Source organism: Chlamydotis macqueenii, chromosome 4 (genome assembly GCF_036417535.1).
Source record: "Chlamydotis macqueenii isolate bChlMac1 chromosome 4, bChlMac1.mat, whole genome shotgun sequence".
Lineage (NCBI taxonomy): Eukaryota > Metazoa > Chordata > Aves > Otidiformes > Otididae > Chlamydotis > Chlamydotis macqueenii.
The window spans coordinates 59,207,314-59,232,778 of NC_141559.1; the positions used below are offsets into that span (position 1 = coordinate 59,207,314).

Sequence of the window (25,465 nt, forward strand, 5' to 3'; positions counted from 1 at the left end):
CCAAAGAGTGTGCTCTTCTGACCAGAGATGCTCAGATACAAAGAATAAGCACAGTTTAAGTAAAAGCTTCACCATGTAAAAGACTAATTAAAAGTTTCAATAAATTAATCCAATTGTGATTTGAGTTTTTTTACATCTAAGGTTACACACACTTGTCTTTAAAACTTGAGTAAAATGCCTTCAACCCACACAAATAAGACAGCATCTGCAACTGCATAGTTAAGAGCAAGTACTGCACTTCAAAAAATAAAGATTCAACCATGTAACAAGTTAAGAATGCACCTCCAAAATCAAAAGCCAGGATTTAGCAACATTTCTGTTTTACTAATTTATATCTATAAAGTTGCTTTTTGTTTTAAGCTCAGCATCAGGTCTTGCACTGTCTTTCATGACTCTAGTTAAGACATCAGAGAAAGGAAGTTATTAATAGGACTGATGAAATTATGATTTTAAACATATTTTAGATTTATTTTCTTTCTTGCTACTGTTCACATAAATTGCCTGACCAGAGAGCATCCAAACCAGTTTTCTATCAAATCTTTACTTCCATAATATTGAGTAGGAGGACAGACTGTCCCAGTGAGACAAACCCCCAATAGCCAGGCATTGTAAGAAACTCCCTCTCTGAATCCAAACTGAATCACAGGCAACACACTCCTCTTGCAAGCCTTCCAATCCCCACTTTAAATTTTATTTTTTGCTCTCAGTATTCCAACTGCCAGCTCATTCCACAACCTCACAATTGTTAAAAGCTTTCTAAACTATAATTTAGGTAAATTTATAATCTATTTACGCCAACCTGTAACAGCATTGGATCTCAGCTTCAACAAGTTTCTTTGTAATTCTAGTACTTATTCCCCTTGCAAAATATATGGTATTTATACAGATTTCCCTTTTCAGCCTTAGTTTTACTCTAAACAGGCTAAAATTTAAATCTTGCCATACTGATTTTTTCAAAAATTTCTCCACTTTACATCCAATGATCCCCTAACTAGCCCAGCACAAATTAATTTAGATGAAGTCTCAGAATCAATGCCAGGAACACTCTGCTGGACTCCTTGAAAATACATCACGAACACCGTATCCCAAGATCAAACTTGCCTTCTTCCGTGGCAGCATGACATAAGGTTCAGATCAAGAGTTCCAGTGAGGCTTGGTATGAAAGTTTTTGTCCTCCTCAGTGACTGCACTGTGCTTTCTCACAGGTAGCGTCCCTCTGCATTACCTCTTAGTTCAGAAAGCAGCACATCGGCTTAAATAACCGGTACAAGTTAACGACTCACTAAAACTATCTGCTCAGGTAATGCAGTCGTTCTAAGGTCTATTCAGGTTTGCCTGCTCTCCCTCTGTCAACTAATAAGCTTCAAGTTGACAGCAGGAGTTCTTATTCTTTGCAAGTAAACGCGTAACTTTCCATCTTAAGGACGGAAGCAATAGCAAAAAGGATTAATTTCAATGACAATCTACAGTTAACCTATTCTGTAACTTTCTTCATTTTCTATTTAGCATTTTACTTTTCTTCAGTGCCCTGCACACTGTTGTAGCAGCTTAAATATTCATTTTCATATTCCATTTCAATTAGTACCACACTAGCTGTTTTTCACAACAAATCCTTCCTGACTGCATAAATCTGGTAAAAACCAAACAAAAATCCTATTGCTAAGCTCAGTTTTCTCCAAGGGCCAGTGATCCTAGTCTTCTCATTTGAAATGACTGCTTTTATAACTACAGCTGTAGCTATCCCCATGCCCTTATTTTTCCTTTGCACAAAACCCTGAGGAAAAGTGGCAGGCTATATTACACTGTTTTAGCCTAAGGATTAATTTTTCTATTTACATAGCTGAAGAACCTTTTTCATGCTATTCTTACAGACTTTTCAAGGTGCAACTCAGCTTGACCTTTTCAATTCTTGCTTTTTCCTTCATTGCTAGAGGAATAACTAGTATTTCATAGACTCATAGAATAGTTTGGGTTGCAAGGGACCTTTAAGGGTCATCTAGTCCAACCAGCCTGCAAGGAGCAGGGACATCTCCAACCAGATTGACAAGAGGGGCTAAGGAAACTTTAATAGATATGGCATTTACTGATTATTGCTGTGCATGCTAATACAAATGGCGCTTTATGCTTTGCTAACTAAAAACTACCCGAGGGGGGGGAAGTCTTGCATTCCCCAACCGAGGGGCCTTGCTTTGTGCTTTGAACTCTTTATCTGAAGTGAGAAGTCCTGCACCTCCCGCACAAGGACAGTCCTGATAAGAACCAAGGGGCCTCCTGCGAGAAGTCCTGCACCTCCCGCACAAGGACAGTCCTGATACCTAAATGACCTCTTGGAACTAATTGTAATACCTAAATGACCTCTTGGAACTAATTTTAATACGGAGCGAGAATAGCTCATGCATATGTATAGGTGTGGTTTTTTAACTTCATGTATATGTAACACTTGGTTGTATAAAATTCAAAGTGAATTGCCACGCCAGGCGCGCACGATTTTGGCGGGACTACCCCCCGTGCTGCTCAGCGCCAAATAAACATACCTACTTTACAATCTTACAGATTGTGGAGTCTGCTTTCCGCACGTCAGTTTGGCGAGCCAGGCAGGAGGCTCTCTGCTTGGCTGCGGGATCGACTGCAGAGCGGACTCTCCTAGGCGTGCCCCGAGCACTTTCCTCGGAGGAGCCTCCGCTGCCAGCCGCCCACCACGGGAGCAGACAACAACCTCCTGAAGCCATGGACCAAACGGTATGTTTAACGATAGGGGCCTGTAAGTCGTATGCGTGGCCGGGGTAGCTGGTAAATCGCGCAGAGACGTCTGGCATGCAGCATAGTCCCCTTTGGGTGGGTACCCAGGTTGGTTTGGGGCTCCAGTTGGGGACTCACTGACCGATAGAGTGACCACTAGTGATCCTGGGAAGAGATCAAATTAGTCTGTGTTTTGCTGGTATCGATTTTTCGTTCTTGTAATAAGGCATTTTGTGTTGGCTACTGATTTGGACTTGCTGAACCATAGTGTCTGCGTGAAGGATTCTTGTGTGTGTGTGTGTGTGTGTGATCTATGTTGCATGGTAAAAATTCTATCTTGCGTGCAGGACCTTCTATGGTGTAAATGCCTGTGTTGTGAAAGCGTGAGTGAGTCTCGGGAATCCCAGCAAAGCTGTGACTGTGTGTGTGGCGTAAGGTCTGTCCAGCCGCCCCTAGCCACCCAGATTCTTCTGAGGTGGGCTAGAAAGCAAGGGGACTTTCCTCTTTCCCAAGTTTCTTGTATGATTGTGTGACTACTATGAGTGTGTGGACGTTCACGAGAGTGTGAACACTGTGAGTCTATGTAAATTGTATTGTCTGTGTGCAAAGATTGAATTGGATCCAAAGTGTGTGTTTGTAAACGCGGTAGTAGTTTATTGTGTTCTGTCATTGTAGATTCCTTTGTTCCCTTGTGGTGGGACCCTGACGGTCCTGAATAGTGTCCTTTACACCACGGTAACTCTCGTAAACCTATATTTTGTTCTAGAGTGTAAGTGTTGTGGTGAAAAGTTGTGGGTAGAGTTTGGTTGGAATTTCGACCATCCTAAGTGTAAAATTTAGACTGGGATAAGAAAGAAAGGGCTGTGTTTGTGTAGAAAAGAAGGATAAATAATAAATCAATAAATATGGGAGGGGGTCAGAGTGGAGGAATAATAAAGAAAAGTCCTCTGGGTTGCATACTTGCTCACTGGAAAGATATTGCTGGGACTGGAAGTACGGAAAGTAAAAAGACCCTTATCAAATATTGCAATCAATGGTGGCCGTTGTATAAGCTAGAAGGTGAGGCTAAGTGGCCGTCTAATGGGTCAATAGATTATAACACCCTTTTACAACTAATGTTGTTTTTAAGAAGAGAAAGAAAATGGGATGAAGTTTCATATGCAGATATGTTTTTCACCCTCCGAAACCACCCGGAATGGCAAAGGGACTGTGGAATGGAGCTCCCACAGGACCCTATGGTACTCGCGCTTGAGCGAGAAAACAACAAGGAGCTCAGAGGTAAACTGAGGCGGTGTTGTTCGGCATGTAGTATCGGACAAAGATGTACTAAGGCAAGTAAGATTCATCAGGCGCCAGAACAAGATTTAACTGATTTGTTTACGCCTCCCCCTCGACCACAGAAACAGGATGTGGACTCGGACAGAGCTTCGACTCCCCCGGACAGTCCCGTATCTTCCCGTACTAGGAAGAAATCCGCTCCAACAGTTTTGCTCCGGGCGGCGGTGGGACCAGATGGTGGGACGATGTTAATTAAAGTACCCTTTTCTACTGCTGACCTAGGGGAGTGGGAAAAGATTGCAAAAGATTATAGGAGTGACCCGGTAAGTGTAACTAAGCATTTCCAATTTATTATAAAGCAACATAATCCTGATTGGAAGGATATACAATTATTATTGGACTATCTGACCGAAACAGAGAAGCAGCTAGTTTTAAGAACAGCAGGGAATCTGTCCGAAGACCATTATAAAGTTACAGGAGGGAACGTTAAGGAACATTTCCCCCTCCAAGATCCAAAGTGGGATGTTAATAGATCTGCACATATGGAAAAATTGCAGGAGTACCAGGAATGGATCTTAAAGGGAATGGAGAAGGCAATCCCCAAAACTATAAACTGGTCAGCTTTGTATGCAATCAGACAGAGCCCTTCCGAGTCCCCATCTGAATTCCTGGATCGATTGAGGGACGTGATGCGCCTTAGCACACCGCTGGATCCTGGGTCAGAGGTAGGAATACAACAACTAGTCTCCCTATTCTTGGGTCAATCCACAGGAGATATAAGACGCAAACTTCAGAAGTTACGTCCCACAGAAAGCAGGAATTTAGAAGTGCTGCTGGATGAAGCATGGAGAGTGTTTAGTAACAGAGAGGAAGAATATAGGCAAGGGCAAAAGAAGCTGATAGCTGTCATGCGGGAGGAAAGGGAAAAAGGGATTAAAAGGAACCTGCCTCGTGTGGGTAAAAATCAGTGTGCTTTCTGTAAGAATTTTGGTCACTGGAAGAGGGAATGCCCAAAGAATAAGAAAGGGGGCCAAAGGGCTCACACAGGAAGAACAATAGCCCACGTATGGAAAGACTGACAGGAACCTGGGGAATCTACCTTAGCGGATCCACTGGTTATAATTAAGCTAGGGGAAAAACAAGAAAAAGTAGAATTCTTAATAGATACAGGGGCAACATACTCTGTTTTGAATCAAGCCTTGATGCCCCTAGGGAATGATTATGTTATGGTAAAAGGGGCGACTGGCCAAAGTGAAAAGGCATATTTTTGTAAGCCTCTAAAATACAAACTGGGAAAACAATGGGGCATCCACAAGTTTTTATATATGCCAAACTCCCCAAAAGCACTTTTGGGAAGAGATTTGTTGGAACAATTGGGAGCAAAAATCACATTTGAAAAAGGAGAAATTACTCTGGAGGTAAAAGATCAACAATACGTTCAAATATTGAGTCTAACCTTAACCAGTCTTCCCTCAGAAGGAAAAATTAACGAGGAAATCCTAAATCAAGTGTACCCGGGGGTATGAGCTACCGACGTACCGGGAAGAGCGAAAAAAGACCTCTACCCAGTAGTGGCGAATCCATATACCCTGCTGACTGCATTAACACCTGATCTAATTTGGTTTACTGTCTTAGATTTGAAGGATGCTTTCTTTTGCCTCCCTCTCCACGAAGCCAGTCAAAAATTGTTTGCATTCAAATGGGAAAATCCTAAGAGTGGTCGGAAGACTCAGCTCACTTGGATGGTATTGCCCCAAGGATTTAAGAATAGTCCCACCATTTTTGGCAATCAGCTTGCGAAAGACCTAGAATCCTGGGAAACCCCGTCTGAGAAAGGAAAATTGTTGCAGTATGTGGATGATATCCTGATCGCCACCAGGACAGAGGAAGACTGTATGGCATGAATGGTGAGTCTGTTAAACTTCTTAGGACTCCAAGGATACCGGGTGTCCAAGAAGAAGGCCCAGGTAATGCAACGTAAAGTGAATTATTTGGACTATGAAATTAGTGCGGGGCAGAGAACTTTGGGGCAGGCCCGCAAAGAGGTGATATGCCAAACTCAGAAACCCCAGACAGTAAAGGAGTTGCGGACCTTTCTGGGAATGACAGGGTGGTGTTGATTGTGGATTTACAATTATGGACTGCTTGTTAAACCACTGTATGCGCTGACAGCGACTGAGCAGAAACACCTTGAATGGAATAGAGGGTGAACAAGCTTTTGAGCGACTGAAAAAGGCTCTGATGTCAGCCCCGGCCTTAGGACTCCCAGATGTGAGTAAGCCGTTTCTTCTTTTCTCTCATGAAAAGCAGGGCATTGCCCTGGGAATATTGGTACAGGATCTGGGTCCGCATCGACGGGCAGTTGCCTACCTCTCTAAGCAGTTAGACGCGACTGCAAAGGGCTGGCCTGGATGCCTACGGGCGGTTGCAGCTGTGATACCGAACATACAGGACGCCCGAAAGTTTACTCTGGGCCAGAAAATGACTGTTTTTGTGTCCCATGCAGTGTCAGCAGTACTGGAAGCAAAGGGTGGGCACTGGCTCTCTCCACAAAGATTCCTGCGATATCAAGCTGTGATAGTGGAACAGGATGATGTGGAAATCGTGGTCACTAACATTGTCAACCCAGCTTCTTTTCTCAGTGGGAACACAGGAGAACCGGTGCATCATGACTGTTTGGAAACCATCGAAGCAACATACGCAAGCCGCCCAGACCTGAAGGACAGCCCCAGAAAAAACGCGGAAAACTGGTTCACAGACGGGAGCAGCTATGCCTCGAATGGCAATCAACATGCAGGATACGCCATCACCACCAGTCAAGAGGTAACAGAATCAGGGCCTTTGCCCATGAACACCTCCGCACAGAAGGCAGAAATAATTGCCTTAACCCGAGCCCTGGAGTTGGCCCAGGGCAAAACTGTGAACATTTACACGGACTCAAAATATGCCTTCGGAGTTGTGCACGCACATGGAGCAATTTGGAAAGAAAGAGGCTTATTGAACTCCCAAGGGAAAAATATCAAACATGCAGAAGAAATTCTGAAGCTACTAGAAGCTGTCCAACTCCCTGAGAAAGTGGCAATTATGCATATTAAGGCACACCAGAAAGTGAGCTCAGATTTGGAAAAAGGGAATGAACTGGCGGACAGAGAGGCAAAACAAGTGGCCAAAACGAAGGTAAAAATAGAAGGGGCTCTAATTCCTGATAGGCAAATCTCCCTACAAGGTAAGCCAAAATATACCAAAAAAAGATCAGAAACTTACTACAGACTTAGAAGGGTCATATAATGAAGAGGGGTGGGCTCATATCCCACAGGGAAGACTAATTATTCCCTCTTGTTTACTGTGGCACTTGATACGGGAGGAACATAGAAAAAGGCATTGGGGAACAGAGGCTCTGTATAAACATTTGATAAGAGAAATCGTGGCTAGAAACTTATATACCACAGTCAGACAGGTGACTCAACAGTGTGACCTTTGCCTCCAGACTAATCAAAAAACACTCCCAAACCAGAAATGGGCCAGATTGGGAAGGGCAGTGGGCCTGGACAACAATGGCAGGTTGATTTTACAGAACTTCCAAGAAAAGGGGGGTACCGATATTTACTGGTATTAACTGACACCTTTTCAGGTTGGCCAGAAGCGTTCCCAACTAGGGCAGCCAAGGCTCGGGAGGTAACTAAAGTATTGGTACAAGAGATAATACCACGTTTTGGGGTTCCGGCAACCATATCCTCTGACAGAGGACCACATTTTGTCTCAAAAATAGTGCAACAAATCAGCCACCATTTAGGTATAGATTGGCAACTTCATACCCTGTTACCACCCTCAGTCGAGTGGCCAAGTGGAGAAAATGAACCACTTAATCAAACAGCAAATTGTGAAATTGGGACAAGAAGCAAACCTGACACGGCCTCAGTCTCTCCCTTTAGCCCTTTTGCGTATACGAACAAGACCAAGGGCGAGGGAAGGACTGAGCCCCTTTGAAATTTTGTATGGACGACCCTATGGAATACAAAAAGGGATATCTATGCAAATTGGGGACGAAATTATGACTTCCTACATGGTGGCATTGAGCAAACAGCTCAATAAAATTAGAAAGCATGTAATTGGGACCCAGGGAAGAGGTTGAGATGAACCTCTACATGATATACAACCTGGAGATTATGTATATGTAAAGTCTCTTGCAGAAAAAACCCTGGAACCACAGTGGGAAGGACCGTATCAGGTACTCCTCACCTCCTTCACGGCAATCAAGATCAGAGAACAGAGTGCCTGGATACACCACACCAGGGTAAAAAGAGCACCGAAGTCTACATGGAGGGTCACACAAGTACAGCCTCAAAAACTTATATTATCACGACGCTAGTCGTTATCCTGACAAGTAAAGTCGGGGCATGGGAAAGTAACACATTTCTGCAGAACAATGATAATTATAGCTTTGTTCATAATCCTTTTTATAACAGTTCGGTGTGGCTTCTGGTGTTTCCAGAGCACAGGAAATTCCTATAGTAATTGGAAGAAAAACCAATTACGACAGAGGCTTGAGTCTAACCAATACTTTGAGAAAGTGCTAAATAAATAACCATTGTGCCAGAATTAGGTATAGTAGAAGAATTTACTAATTCTCTAGAAAAGGGGGGTCATCTAGTCCAACCAGCCTGCAAGGAGCAGGGACATCTCCAACCAGATTGACAAGAGGGGCTAAGGAAACTTTAATAGATATGGCATTTATTGATTATTGCTGTGCATGCTAATACAAATGGCGCTTTATGCTTTGCTAACTAAAAACTACCCGAGGGGGGGGAAGTCTTGCATTCCCCAACCGAGGGGCCTTGCTTTGTGCTTTGAACTCTTTATCTGAAGTGAGAAGTCCTGCACCTCCCGCACAAGGACAGTCCTGATAAGAACCAAGGGGCCTCCTGCGACAAGCCCTGCACCTCCTGCACAAGGACAGTCCTGATACCTAAATGACCTCTTGGAACTAATTGTAATACCTAAATGACCTCTTGGAACTAATTTTAATACGGAGCGAGAATAGCTCATGCATATGTATAGGCGTGGTTTTTTTAACTTCATGTATATGTAACACTTGGTTGTATAAAATTCAAAGTGAATTGCCACGCCAGGCGCGCACGATTTTGGCGGGACTACCCCCCGTGCTGCTCAGCGCCGAATAAACATACCTACTTTACAATCTTACAGATTGTGGAGTCTGCTTTCCGCACGTCAAGATCAGGTTGCTCAGAGCCCCATCCAACCTGGCCTTGAACGTTTCCAGGGACGGGGCATCTACCACTTCTCTGGGCAACCTGTGCCAGTGTTCCACCACCCTCATCGGAAACATTTTTTCCTCCCCTTACATCCAGTCTGAATCTACCTCCCTCTGTTTTAAAAACATTACCCCTTGTCCTATCACAACAGGCCCTGCTAAAGAGTTTCTCCCCATCTTTCTTATAAAGCCCCCTTGAGGTACCGGAAGGCCAGTACCTTTAGGTACTATAAGGTCTCCACAGAGCCTCCTCCAGGCTGAACAGTCCCCACTCTCTCAGCTTGTCCTCACAGGAGAGGTGCTCCAGCCCTCTCATCATTTTTGTGGCCCTCCTCTGGATCCACTCCAACTGCTTCATGTCTTCCCTGTGCTGAGGGCTCTAGAGCTGGATACAGTACTCCAGAGAGGGTCTCACAAGAGCGGAGTAGAGGGGAAGAATCACCTCCCTCAACCTGCTGGCCACACTTTTTTTGATGCAGCCCAGGATGTGGTTGGCTTTCTCATCTGCAAGCACACGCTGCTGGCTCATGTCAAGTTTTTCATCCACCAGTATCCCCCAAATCCTTCTCCTCAGGGATGCCCTCAATCCATTCTCCACCCAGCCTGTATTCGTGCTTGGAATTGCCCTGACCCATGTGCAGGACCTTGCACTTGGCCTTGTGGCCCACCCTCTCAAGACTGTCAGAGTTGCTCTGGATGGCATACCTTCCTTCCAGTGCGTCGACCGCACCACACAGCACGGTGCTATTGGCAGACTTTCTGAGGGTGCACTCAATTCCATTGTCCACAACACTGACAAAGACGTTAAACAGGGCCAGTCTCCACTTGGACATAGAGCCACTAAACATATATCTTTGAGTGCAGCGATCCAGCCAATTCCTCACCCACCGAGTGCTCCGTCCATCAAACCCATATCTCTCCAGTTTAGAGAGAAGGAAGTCATGCAGGACAGTGTCAAATGCTTTGCACAAGTCCAGGTAGATGATGTCAGCTGGTCATCCCTTATCCACCACTGTATTTAATTTAACTGTACTGAAGTGATTATTCATCCATTTAAGCCTGGAGTGTTTTCCTACAATATTACCCCTTAATGAGAATCACATTGTATAAAACTACTTAATTTTAGCAGCTCTAACAGAATAAATCTCTGGCCTCCATCATAATAATCTGAGCTGTCTCTAAAATATTACCAACACAAGAGTTCTCTAAAAACATGCCTCTGACACCAGTGATCTTAGCACAGAATCTATCAATCAACTTGTGATCTCACAACATAAGTTGATTTTGCAAAAGCAATTCTTCTATAAAGACATCATTATGCTTCCATACAAGTCAAAAATAGCACCACCTCCTGTTGATTCAGTAATAATTTGGAGACTAAATCACTGGGCTCGTAACTCCTGAAATATCTGAGCCATACCATCACTAGCAGCATTTATTTCCATAACCTCAAAGAAGTTAAAATTCCGTAACAATACAACTCCCACTAGCACTTCTCACACACAGGAATCTAAAAGTCCAGCACTACACCAGCATAATTTCCCATCATCACACCTGAAAATGATTTTGATAAAGACTGGTAAAAAAAAAAAATAATAAGAGTAAGGAGTGTTAGTGCAAAATATTATGCAATGCATCATGTCATTCCCTCATCTTTTTTTCTTCATATTCTAGTCAGATTATGCAGAGCCTTTTTTAAAATGCATTCCCTGTTTCACACTAGGCCTCTAGTCAAAAGATTTGTCATCCTTTAGACCATGCCAACTGCTGAGACTCTACGCATTGCTATAGTCATGCTTACCCAATTTCATTCTGCCTTGTGGAGATTAAATCCAAGCATGAGGTAGAAAAGTTGGGGAAGATTCACATAAGGCCCCTTCACCCATTACAAAAGCCTTATCTCTAAAAACAAACCCCAAGAAATCAATCCTTCATGAAGAGTCACTCTGTGAGTATCTCCCAAAGACTGGGCACTCAGTCACACTTATCACAGCAGTTATTGATCAATAATATTTTGACTTGTCTTTGCCTGTCTCCTCTTAAAAAAAAAAATTAGAATTACACTGTATAGTTCTGTATCTGAAAGTCTACAGAACATACAATTCCACTCCAGCAGAAACTTTGAAAAGTAAGTTCTGCCACTGTGAAGATTTTCATCACATGCATCTTCTCCACTTCTACTAAAATCCTTTTAGAGAGCAGCTCCAGACCTTGTAATATTACTCTCAGCAGATAAGCTCTTCTGTTCTTTTTATTCACCATGGTCTACAGGCCTTAATAAGCAGTCTCTACCTTCTTCCTGCAGTTAATCCACCCTATCTCCTCTCTTTTCCAATCTGCCTTTAAAAAACTCTTTTGTTTACATGTTACTGATGGCCTGTTGTCCTCTTCACTAGTCCAGTACCTCAACTCTTTAAAAAAAAAAAAAAAAAAAGGGAAAAAAAAAAACAAACCCCAAAAAAACCACCAACAAAACAAACCACCTCCTCAAAATCCCCCACACTTCCATGTTATCCAGGACTACAAAACACATTATAAACTTAACACCAGATGATGACAGCACGTAACACTGAAATTTTGAGTGAGGTTATTCTAGGACCAACCAACTCTACTTACTCTCCCCATGACATTATTTTAACATTAGACCTTCAATCCCTGCATAATAAAATTGCTCTAAAGAAATGTAAAAGGTCAAATTCTCCACTATGCATCTATTAGCATAGTATGTTTTAAACTGTTGTGGTCAGAACAAAAAAGGAAAAGAAGGTATGTCTATTAGCAAATTTAATAACTTCAGTTCAGCATGTTACTTTCTTAAAAAGAACAAAATAGTGTCAAAATGAACAAAATGAATTATTACTTGCATGTTCTAAGTGTACCTGTCTCACCTTACATATTCAGACACCACATGCAAAATTCATATCAAATATCTTTGGGTATAAACACTGAGATGGTAAATAAGGATTTAGAAAAACACACACATACATACACACAAACAAAAAAAACCTACCCTACTTCAGAGACAATTTGACTTGGAATTTAAAATTCAATGGTTACTTCTCAGTGATTCTGCGTAAAAGAACAAAACCCCTATATTCCATACAGCAATTCACCATCTGCAGTCTGTGATTTTACAGCTCCTGTAACATGATTTTCCCTCCATCTTAAGGGCAACATACTCTATACTAGATAAAGTACTACTATTTTCTGTTAATCTACTTTGTTTTTACAGAAAATAACTCCTAGAAAATTCTAGAAATATGCGTATACTTTAAAAAACCTCCAAAACAACAGAAAAACCCTAACCTGAAAAGGCACACATACAAATGATTCCTCTATGAGGTAAATTGGCAATAAACACTTTTTAAACTACCTAAAGTCTAATGAAAATTTAGTTACTTTAACACAGCTATGATTTACAAACATGAAGTAGGAACTTTTCAATATCCAAACATTTTATACTGATGCGATAAAGGCTCAATATTTAATAAGTCAAATTAAGCAAGAAATACTTCACCTTAGTCTGAAGCCATGCTAGCAGAATTAATCTACTGCACTATAAAGTTACTAATGTCTCAAAACTCTTCTTACCCTCCCTCCCATTTTATATTCTACCACAATAGTCCTACTCTACACCAAAATCTGGCATGAACATACCTCAAGAGAGTTATAGAAAAAGATCATCTGATTGACTATCATAATGAAATCCATACGACGCTATTTTTGCAAAAGCCTATGAGTACTCTGAATTAACATAAATGTTGAGCAGAAAACTCCAATCTTTCAGCAGCAGTTTACTCCATTAAACAATTATTTAAATTAATAACTTAAAAAAACAAAACCAAGTTCATTTTCATCCTACTTACCAACCTCTTACAAATTTGTGGATAAATATTCAAAGTAATTTTGTTTTGCCATAATTGCCACATTATTTTCTTATACTCTTTTGCTACGATACCATTAACTCTCTCAACTTTGTCCAAATGCTTCAGCTCTCTCCACTTCACTGGTATGCCAGAAAGGGAGAATCCTAACAAAAGCGCACCTCTTAGGCTGCTCTCTAGGAAGTCAACTACCAGCCTCTCCTCTTATCTCCCTGGCCTTATTTCTTTTCAAACCAACGCTCTATCTTCTTAACCCTTTGCTACCCTAGAGTAGCTCAGGATACATACATTGCATCTGCTTAGCTCACTCCTTTGTAAGAAATGGGAAAACAGTAAAAGACAGGATATATCACTCTACTAGGAAGCAAAGCAAAGTGCAGGACATCATCCTGCAGAAAAATGGCAACTTCAACTTCAGAAATGTTGAGGTCCAAAAATGGGGTGGGTTTTTTTTTTCCTCCCCCTACAGTCAAAGAGCTACCAAAGCAAGAGGGAATAGTTCAGTACTTTAGAAGTGTTCCTTCAGACTCACTCCAGCTTAAGCGCCAGATTCAAGTGCATCTCTGGAGCCCTAAAAGACTGAAGGCTTGTTATTATTAGGAAGAGAAGCAGAAATGTCACGTAATTACCACAGGCACGGCTATGAAGTATACGCACTGCACTATCAGTTGAGATCAGCAGATCACATTTGCATTCTCAGAGAGAGCTCTTCCTGACTTTCAAAGCACATAGCAATGATCATCTGTAAAAGAATCAAATGTTTGGGGCAGGACAAAGAGAAGAAAGGAAACAAGACTGTCTAAAGTACACTAAAGAGCACTTTTCCTAGATAAGAAAAGGTCAGCACAAAGAAACACATTTTCTAAAAATGCTCCCATGTTCTTTGACCCTACTATCAATTTCAGTCTTGAAGTTCTTCCACATTTCACATTCTATTTCATCTCACTGTATTCATGTGTATTTTCTAGTTATGCTTGTCTTAGTAAAAATATGTAAGACTATTTTTACATACTAATTTTTTTCATTCACTGATTATTATACTATGTTACTAGTACATTAAAATACAAGTTACGTATCTAAGGAATGACAAATATGAATACTGTGTGAATTCTGTAGTACTGGTAATAGACTAGAATTTTCATATTTATCACAGTTTTACTTACTAAATACATCTTTATAAAATTATTTAATAAAATGTCTTAACAAGAGACTAAACCTGTGCCAGCCTTAAAATTCTGTATTATTACATGTGTTTACATACACACTAAGAGGGATTTTTTTTTTCCTATCAAACAAAAAACATCTCAAAAATTAAAAATGTCTTGATTTTGAAAGAGTTAGACCCGGAGTATCACCAAGTTTTAGTAAAAGTTTTTTATTTAAGGTATCTAAATACCTATTCTTGTTAATGTTCAGCTGTTAAAAACATCACTCTACGAAAAAACATAAGAGACTGTACTTCCACAGCAACTTAAGTCAGTTGAACAGCTGCCAAAGTCCTACGTTCCTCCTGGTCCTGTCAGAACTAATGTAAAGGAAGGGATAGCATTTTGTGTGAGCGTTCATACAACCACACAGCAAACATCTGAATTAAAACTATCTTAGAAAGAAAGTTCTTGCATTTTAATCCAACTCCCTGATTTGATTCACCACAAATATTGCAAGTAAGAGAAGGAGCACTACAGTGGAAAGAGGACACCAAGCTACAGGATGAATGTGACACTGCTGCTTGGCACTGCCTTAGGACAACTTAAAAGTTTTCAAATTTCAGCTCTAGTGTCTGTCTAAACTATTTCTGACAAAACTGTTGCATCAGTCACGGGCATGCAGAGGTGTAACTGACACAGCTATGCTGGCATAAGCCCTAAGTGCAGCTATACAATCATTGCTTGTCTCACAAGGTATAGCGTGGTTAAACTGGTAAAGCTATGCCAAGAAAGCTGCGTACATAACAGCATATTTACACTCTTGTACTGGCGTAAGGGCCCCACCACAGACATGGGCTATGTCTATGTTTAACTATGCAAGATGTTTACAGTACTGAGGAACACTGATCATGGGCAGGAGTTGCCTGAACCTAATCTGAGTGCAACCGAGATACTAAACATCAAATGTGTGCAGTGCAAAGGATTGCTGTTTTGGATAACCCAGCTTGGGAAAGCCTAAACGAACAAGCAATTTTGCAGGAATGCAAGATGCATTTTCCTTATATTTTTATGCACAGTTCTGTCTTTGATGCAAAACAACTGGAAAACCGTGCAGATAAAGTATGCTGTAATAATCAGTTTGAACTATACTTTGAACTAGTAATTCTATAAACATACAAAACCATTTGATTCTACAGTCAATTCTGTAAGTTTACCCTACTTAGGTTGCTAGTAATTCTACATACAAAGGAATCGCAGGATTCCGCTAATTTTAAATCAATTATGCTAATTCACTTGCAGTCCCAGATTTTGAAGACACGTAGAAACAGCTCAGAATAATTATTCTATACGAGCTTCTCATACGGACACTCTTAGTTCAAAATAGAAGGGCTTACCTGAACACCATGAAGGCTCTGAAGGCTCTAGAGTTTCCAGAAAGGAGGCAAATACAACACAGCTACCACAATTTCCATTTGTATATTCTACCTCATTTCACAGTAGCCTCCTGTACTTAAACACATCCTAACATAACAAAACTTTAAAAGACTTTCCCACAGTTCACTTTCAACTAGCAACAAAAAACTATATATATTTGACTTGAACTAAACTACTTAGTTAACTAAAACACGGACTAATGCATTTGTGGGTTTGGGGTTTTTCCCCTTCATGAAACACTGTACAAAGGTATTTTTGAATCCGAAGGGATGTCCCCTTAAATCTTGATTTTATAAAGGAACTAGACTTACACAATTATTAGTCTTTCCTTTCCCAATGAACTCTTTATCTTACTGGCTAATAATGAACTCAAATCAGTTTCCTACCTGCCTTGTGACAACACACAAAGGTAGACAAGATAGCTCCTATTAACATTCCAACAAAAGAAGGATATACAGTATGAGCTCAGCTCTCTTAGACATAAGCATAGCCAAACTGGAGTTACATTGTATGCCTGAATGAGATTTATGGTGTCCAATAAAGCGTAAGTGCTGAATGAAGCTTCTTCTGTAGCCAGGGATATTCACAACATCACTCTCCTGTGCAGACACTTTGAAGACTAGAGAGGAGCAATTCATGGCCTTAGTATAATTCTGTTACAACACACCAGAATAACAGACACAGATCCGGTCCTCAAACAAGGTTATTTTTCCTGCTCACAGAGGTACTTTATTTAATATGCAGATACTATTTTATGAAATACTCATGGCAAGCATATTCAAGTGCTCCCAATTCTAATACTACAAGTATTAACACTGATATAATCTAAAGGCAAAATGCTAGATAAGTTAGGAATGCAGAAGTCAACTACATCCCTAGAGTGCCTTATAGAATACTATTTCTCAAAATACACACTATTTACCACAAAAAAAAATTAAATTGCTAATTTTCCTTATCCAAACTGCAGTAAAGTTTTAGTAGTTTGTCAGAGACAAAAAGATAGCCTGCATATTAATAATAAAGTTTAACCAAAAGCGTTTTCTCAATTTAACACCAGCAGCAATTATTAGTGTAAAAGCGATGAAGTACAGTAATGACAACAATCCTTACTAGGATTATGAAACAACCTAGAAATCATTTAACAGGTGAATAATTTAAAAACTATACTAAGTACTTGCACTAGTTTAACAAGTTTAATGCAACTGAAAGACCATTAGACAACTCAGGATTGGACTGTTAACCAGTACTTTCTTGCACTTTATAGTTACACAAATTTACCATGATAAAATGTTAACTTTAAATTTCATACTGAGTAAAGTGAACTAACCTTAGGACTCGTACACTTCTTTCCTATTAAAGTCAAACTCCTGGAAACAAGCACAGAAGAATGAATGGGAGACTGGAAAGTTTAACGGATTGGCTAATTCCTACTACCCCTTAGGTCCACGAAGAGCTGCAGTTGGAGGGTACCTTCTGGCAGCTGCAGCCTAATCCTGAACTGACTAACCCAGTCCTGTATCAAGTGTCTGCTCTTTCCTCAGGTTTTTAAGAGATTACCAAAGACAACCAAATGAGCCTGACTCCAACGGAGTCCAAGGTTTTTTTTCTGTTTTCCACTTACTCCCAAAACTTTTAGGATTCTGCCAACTGAGACATAGACCATTCACTAGAAATTTGGATTCAGCTAGATACATGTTAATGTGAAAAAATGTCATCAGCTGCAACAGAAATGAGCAATAGATCTTGCCTTCCCTGCACAAATATTCCCACTACTCATACTTGGCCAATGGTCATATGATCACTAACACTATATGCTATGTATTTTGAATCACAGTTTTAAGCAATATTTATAACAGTAGTGCTTATTAGTATCTATGTAATACTGATCTTAGAAGTGCAACAGTATCATATTCATAGAACTTGAAAAATAGCTACATGGTTCAGATAAACAGGTGTAAAAGTACAAGTAAACTAATAATTCTAAAAGATCATCATAGAAGTGAGAATAATAAGTAGTTTTCCTAAAACATCCTAGTAAATGCATTTTGTTTGTTTCAAGGCCAGGTTGGACAGGGCTCTGAGCAACCTGATCTAGTTGGAGATGTCCCTGCTCCTTGCAGGGGGGTTGGACTAGATGACCTTTAAAGGCCCCTTCCAACCCAAACTATTCTATCATTCTAACTATTCTTTAGCTACCAAAAGAAGTGACTTATGGGCAAACTCCTTTGAAGGCAAAGATCTACAAATCCATTCTGTATTATTTTCAAGTACAAACTAGAAGATATAACCAAACACACCATAGACAGAATTAAGAAAACCAAAGATGTACAGTAATAGCATTTCAGTATCCTTTTTACACAATTATAGGAAACAGGTCCAAACTTTGTCTTGCCCAAAATCATAAGCATGGGGTGAAATATACAGTAGACAAAATTACTTTTGGCAATGTACAAAGGATCTCACGAACCACTATTTTAAAGTTAATATGATCTTCACATTTCAGAGAAATGCAGCTTATGGATCTCATATCTGTTCTACCTTCAGGGTTCCAACCCAGAACTTGTTCCACCTAAAAACTCTGACAGCTTTGCATCTACCAGAAAAATCAAGCCTCCCATTTGAAAAGGAAAAGGATTCATTATTTTGTTACAATAGTGGAAACTTCTGAACTAAAAAGTATACTTTACAATTCTTCAGTATGTTTGCAGAGGGAAGTTTTACCAAGTGGGGTGACAAAGGTGAAGCTGCTGTACGTTTTCTTTCACAAACAGAAAAAAAACCAAACAATAACTAAAAACCAAACTTGTACTAGAACTACGGTATCACTCAGGAAGAGGAGACACTTGGGTAGCCTCTAGTCCTGCCTCCTGTTCAAAGCAGGTCCAAATACAGCAGGTTACTCAAGAACTCGTCTAGTCGAGTTTTTAACATCTCCAAGGAAAGAGATCCCACAATCTTGCTGGTCCATCTGTTTAAATGTTTGACTATTATGATCGTAATATTTTTCCCAAGGCCTAGTGAGAATTTCCATGTTCCAGCTTTTGTCTGTTGCCTCATTCTATCCACACAGACTTCTGAGACAAGTCTGGCTCTTCTCCAGAGTCTCTCATTAGGTATCTGCGGATGACAGGAAGATGTCCCTTTGAACAGTTCTCTCAGCGTCAGTTCTCCCACATCACATGCTCCAGCCCCTTAATCACCTTCACAACGTTCTGCTGGGCTCACTCCAGTATATCTATGATCTACAGTGAAAAGCCCAAAACTGGACACAGTACACCAGATATGGCGTCATAAGGGCAGACTAGAGGGAAAAAAAAAAAAAAAAAACCCACAAATCCAGTGACTACAATCCTGCTAATGCAACCAGGCTTTGTTGGCACAAGAGCACTGCTGAATCACATTCAACATGCTCTCCAGTAGGTCATGCAGGTCTTTTGCTGCTAGCCTGCTTTGTTTCCAGTCAGTCTCCAGTCTGTATGTACTGATGCACGGCATTATTTCTTCCCAGACGCAGCACTTGGTACCTATCTCTGCTGTACTTCAAAAGGTTCCTGTCAGACCATTCATTTCTCCAGCCTGCTAGGATCCCTTTGCATAGTGGCCCTGCACTCCAATCCACTGACACCCTCCCACCACCACAAATATTTTACCATATGCAAGCCTTTGGAGCGGCTGAACAGAGACTGGTACCAATATAATAACGTCAGTTCAAAAGTTCTCATCTTTACACCTTTTTTAGCTTTATGCCTTTCGATTAACTAAGCATGCTCTAGCTTTATTCAAACAAACAGTCCCACTGCACTCACTAAACCTGTACTGGCTTCAATGAAACTATTGTTACAAATCAAAAATTAAGCATATGTATCAGCAGGAAATGGACACCATTTAGAAAAAAAATCTGTTGCTGATTCAGGAGCCATAATAGAAGATGTCTCATTCTTACTTATCTGCATTGGTTCTACATGATAAATAGGAAGAAAAACAAGCATCCACAATTTCCAACAGGCTCTTCTAGAAACACTGAAGTACAATAACTAGTAAAAGTTCACATCTTAGTAAATTCAATTTCTAGCACCCAAGACTGCCCAAATACAAACAAACTAAAGTAATGAAGTTTTTCTGAGCCTGAAGATTAAATGCTTATGGCTTTTCCAAATAGCAAGAAAATTTCAGAGATGCCACTTAGCATTTTACTATGAACTGACACAACTCACAAGATCACTACAGGCAATTATAAAAGCAAACACTAGAGCTACTCACTAGAACTCTAAAAGCCTAAAAAGGGACATGGTATGGCAGACATTACCTTTCCCTTCGCCCTTTCTCCTGCAAATCACAAAAACACATAGTGGACTCCAAAACAAACACCCACTTCCTTCTTGGAAATTAGGTACTTCAAATTTTGACATTAAGCTACTGTCTCTGCTTGAATGCTGTTTCGGATTCAAGCAGGTTACAAATTTTAACTGCTGCTTCAGATATCTGCTTACAGAGATTTTCATATTCCATAACCGCAGATGAGTTGAATTTACTCTCAGCTCTGTCTGGGTTTACCCCCCATGCAGATAAACCCTTGCCTCTCGATATTCATAAAAGAACATTTTGTGGAAGAAATGCAACTCTCTTCTTGCTAAGAGGACACCATGTTTCCCAGTGTGTACCTTCAGTACTAGAGCAGTGGTTTCACTGGAAGGTCCCTAATAGCCTCTGACTTACCAATGGCTAGAAAACACCTTACATCTCTACATGATAAAAGAAACTGGATGGTCAATTAAACACTGAATTCTTTAGTTCTAGCATAATATAATTTCTTTAAAGCATAACATGTGATGCTCTATTAAAATCTGAAAACAAGTCACACAATTGCTTAACATACCTGATGAATTACAACCACTTCTCAGCACCAGTCTTCTAAGTGACCACAAGATTTTTGAGCATGTTTCTATTCATTGTTAAATACCAGACAGATTATTCCTCTCGTAAGACAGATGCTTATAAACAGAGAGCAAGCAAGGATCTGGCTACGCACTGTGGCATTCTAGTAACACTATTCTGAAATAGTACCAACTAACCTTCACCAAAGTCTTCTCCCACTTATCGAAAGTAGGATACTATTCTCCCTTCACCTATTTATTGGTTTCTCCATCATGCTGCAGCCTTATACTTTTGTTCAAAACGTGTTTTGCAGCTTTAGAATCCCAGCTCATAAAACCAACAAGATAACAGATAAACGAAATGACACAACAAGAAGAGAGATAAAGTTGAGCAACCAATGCCTTGCCTAGACCATGATTTGGAGTATGATGTGATTTAGTGTACTGCTTACTCATTCTAGAATTTTAATATGAGTACAGTAGCCTTAACACATATTTAACCAGTCAAGTCACCACGTAGACTAACTTAACAACTTCATCTCTGTTAAAGATGTAATACCTCATCTACCTTAGAATTTTAATGCTTTTTCCACACACAAAGGTAAAAAGTTTTATTTAAATCATATTTGGGAGAGTACTGACAAAGAAATTGTTGTTATTTTCATCTATTTAATTAAAATATTAAAGAGATGCAAAGTCACAAAGATCTCTCTTAAATACATAATATCCCACCACTAAAGTGAATGTGTTTATTTGGGGACAAACTTTTTAGAAAGGCCTGTGGTAACAGGACAAGGGGTAATGGTTTTAAACTAAAAGAGGGTGCATTTAGATTGGATATAATAAGTTTTTTGCCATTACAGTGGTGAAGCACTGGAACAATCAGATTGTCCGGAGAGGTAGTAGATGCTCCATCCCTGGAAACATTCAAGGCCAGATTGGACACGGCTCTGAGCAACCTGGTCTGGTTGAAGATGTCCCTGCTTCTTGCAGGGCTGGGGTGGGGCTGGACTAGATGACCTTTAAAGGTCCCTTCCAGCCCTAGCTATTCTATGATAATAAAACTAGAAATAAAAAGGCAAGCAGAGCAAAAACACTTCTGTTGCTCAAGTGTGAATAGAGTTTAAATGCTTTTTCAAAATAGGCAAGAAGCCCCAGATTTAACTTAAAAAAAAATAAAAATCATTCTTCTCCTATCTGTAAACCAGAGAGCAAGATAAAGTCTAAAATTCACATTTTAGTGATTTCCCATAAATGTTACGTAAGTCAAGGAAACAGAAAGTGCTAAGTATATGAAAAGTATATTTAATTGTATGAACAGCAAAGATCAATAGCATCCTTGTCCAAGGATCCACAGATCCTTACCCAGAGCAAGGATAAATACACTTTTCAGAACTCTTTCTTCGCTGATATTTAGAAGTGAAATTTGGTGCTTCCAATACATACTTCAAGTGTAGCAGGAATTGGTTGCCACCCAGCTGCTCCCTTTTAAAAATATTTCTGGTTCTGCCACTCTGTTTCAGCCCAAAGGTGAATACTAGAGGAAGACAGGGAACAAACTTCCCATGCACTTTTTCCAAGTGTGCCTGCCCCCTCCCTCAGGCCTTTGAGCTCATACTGCATCTGCAAGGAATCAGAGGGGCTACTCTTCACATTCAGGTGTAGCTCAAAACATCAAATCAAGAATAGTTTAAGTGTAGACAACATGAGCCACTTTGCCTTCAGAGAAGGACTTAAAACTCCTAAATAATATATTTAGCATCACCATTCATGAAAACTTTCTTTTTTTAAAATATTATTTTATTATTGTTTTATTATTTTATTATAATTTAATTTTTATAATTAATAATAATTTCAGTACACAAATCACAGAGGATACCTTTTTTTCCCCTCTTTGATTTGTAGTATTTAGTTATACCTCCATTCACCATCCCACTCCATTTGTACTGACACTATCATTTTATTGTCTTTAAATGTACGAACATTCACAAAAAACTTTGCTTGCCAACTTAGACAACCATCGAGTAAAGTCGAACTTTCGCATTCAAGACAGAGGAGCTAGTCTATTCTGTACATAACAATTTTAGACATTGCTACATTAGCATATCACTTATATGTAGCTTGCTAATGGCAGGAAAAAGAAGAAATATTAAACTCCTCTGTATTTTAATTTTAAAACTCCATCATTTTAGTTTCATTATAATTGTGGTCTTATTTCTGGGAAGCTTTAGGTAGCCTAAAGGCTATTTCATAATATTATTTACTTCCAGCATTCTGCACTAAGCCCTTCAACGCACAGACTAAACAAACAGGAACAGAGAAAAATGTGCTCACTGGATGCAACCTTTACAGTAAGAAATTTTAGCACAGATCCCCCCTCAAACCTATGTAAGTTAAGGTTTCTTTTTTTTTTCTGCGTAAAACAAAGGGAAAGGGTCTTGAGGCCTTTAGACAGCACTTTCAAATAAAGACTTTTTTCCCCAAAATATCAGCTGGTTATATGGGGTACAAGGTCTAGATTTTCTAGCTTTAGTGCAAAGGTATTTACCTAGAAATTTCTCTTAGTCTACATGCAATTCTGCAGTCACTGTGCAATAGCTTGGTGAAATCAGGCTGGGCTCTGAAGGCAGCTGTAAAACAAGGCCTTTACATTTTTCTAGAGGCTAGTTCAAGCTGCATTGCAACAATGCTGTTAGCACACTTAATTTAAAAATCACATCAACTACTGCTACACTAAACACATTTTCCGTAAGTCATTAGTATCTTTCAAAAATTATCCTCTCAACTTTTCCTCGGTGAGTTCATCCAGATTTCTAAAACCCCAGCTTTAAGAGTTACACATTCACGCTAATGTTTCACAACCATCTAACCTGCAACATCATCCCAAGTAGGATGACAATGATGACACAACCATTAAAACCTATCGGGCTGACATCCACTAACTCAGATACAGACACAGCAAAAGCTGTACTGATGCAACCCTGCAAACGCTGGTCTATATGCCCCAGTACTGATCAGAACTTCTTTAACGTCCCCCTGAAAGTAGGGGAAAAAAAAAAACATACTGCTCAGGGAACGAGGTAACCTGATTGAAATGAGTGAGGTTTTAAAAGCATCCACCTGAAGGTGAGTAAGCCTGAAGTGGGATAAAGGAAGTTCTGTACTAAAGTAATCGAATAAACAGGGATTTACCTGCAACCCTTAAAATAAATAAATAAATAAATAAATAAAAACCATACTCTGCACCCCAGGCACTGGCTGACCAGAGGGGCGAATTAAAGGGGGTGTGTGGGACGACGGTCCCCCATCTCATCCTCACCCCATCCCTTCACACACACACACACACACACACACACACCTCTCCCCCCCCCCCCCCCCCCCCGCCCGCATGGAGCGGCCTCTCCCCGCCGGAGAGGCGCGTGGGCCGGGCCGCGCGCGCGCGCGCGCAGGCGGCGGCACTCGCGCGCGCGGAGGGAGGCGGAAGGGTGCGGGCCGGGGTCCGCGGGCGCCGCGCAGGCCCCGCCCCGCAGCCTCCGGCCTGACAGAGCGCTCCCGGGCATCGGCCGCCCGCCGGGGACCGGCCTGCCCGCCTGCCTGGCCTCCCCGGGCCGCATCCCCCCGCCGCCACCGCACTTCCTAGGCCCGGCCCGCCGGCCCCGCTGCCCCTCGGGCCGCCGGCGGCTCCCACTGGGGGAGGGGCTCCGCGGCCCCCTCCTTTCCCCCTCCCGGCGGCTAGCGGGTCCCGTCTCCCCGGGAATCGCCATTCCCCTCCCCGAGGTCGTGGGACGGGCCCACCCCCAGCGCGGGGAGGTGGGGCCGAGGGGGAAGCGGGGTCCCCGCGCAGGCCGGCGGGGCGCCCGCACCCTCCTTTCCTCGCTGCCCACACTCACAGACACACATACGGGGGAAGGTAGCGGCGGCCCGCAGGGGGAGAGGCTCTGACCTCCTCGCTCTTCAACACCTCCTTGAACTCCCGCTTGATCCTCTGCACCGCGATGTTAGCCATCTCCGCAGCGGGCACCTACTCGTCGCCGCCGCCACCTCCGAGCCGGGCCCAGCGAGCTCCGCCGCCGCTCTCGCTGGATAACTCCCGGCCCCACCAAAATGGCGCCCGCGCCGAGCATGCGCGCTAGGGCAGCCGGCTCTGCCGCCGCCGCTCAGGAGGGGTCGCCGTGTGCGCCGAGCGGAGCGGGCGCTGGGGCTCCCCGACGGTGGGGGCTGAGTGCTGGCTGGTGGGGGCGGCGGCGGGGGCGGCGGCACAGCGTTCCCGGCCTCCTCCTCGCCGCTGCCTCCCAGGGCAGGATGCCACCGGCTCCTGAGGAGGCACGGGAGTCTCGCCCGCTCGCCGCCCGCCCCGGGAGACACCTGCTTGCCTGCCGGCGCTCGCCATGTCACGGGCCGGGCGGGTCCCCGGCGGCGCCTGAGCGAAAGCGTGAGGAGAAACGCCTGCAGGCAGAGCCCTGCCGCTGGCGGGTCTCGGGGCACAGTTAAGGCGGTTGTCTTGTCATGGCTCCCGCCGCGGGCAGCGCGGCCCTCCCAGCCTCCCCTCCCCGTCGTGCCCGGCCCGGCCTTGTTGCCCGTAGGGCCTTGTGCCCCCTTCAGTGGGGAGGCCTGAGGCACCGGGCCGGGGCAGGAGGTGAAGGCGTGCCCTCGGACGGCTGAGCCGCGCCAGGGGTTTCCGAGGTTGCAGGGGAAAAGTCTGAGGTGTCTCTGAGGAAACAGCTGGCTGCAGGAGCAGTTGACATGTCTTCTGGTGAAGTCGCCGCGCAAAAATAACCAGGGGAGTTTTCACATGCCTTGAGAATCAGCTCAACCTGCCCATACAGCAGTTCCCAT

General features: G+C 42.1%; 1 protein-coding gene across 4 annotated transcripts in view; it reads right to left on the bottom strand.

Moving 5' to 3' along the window:
* The window catches only part of UBE2K (ubiquitin conjugating enzyme E2 K), a 54,861-nt gene extending 29,912 nt beyond the window's left edge, over window positions 1–24,949 (bottom strand). The window contains exons 1-2 of one of the 4 annotated variants that reach the window (XM_086746157.1): window positions 24,573–24,666; window positions 17,083–17,122 (exon numbers count right to left, since the gene is read on the bottom strand). Coding sequence is in view for 1 of the 4 variants with exons in the window: in XM_086746156.1 (XP_086602282.1) it covers window positions 24,573–24,635 (63 nt within the window). In the remaining 3 variants the exon portion in view is untranslated. Of the gene's footprint in view, window positions 1–13,802; window positions 13,900–17,082; window positions 17,123–24,572 lie in introns of those variants that run through there. The other 3 variants (XM_086746158.1, XM_086746156.1, XM_086746160.1) reach the window with 3 other exon arrangements.
* Between the last annotated feature and the right edge of the window lie 516 nt (window positions 24,950–25,465).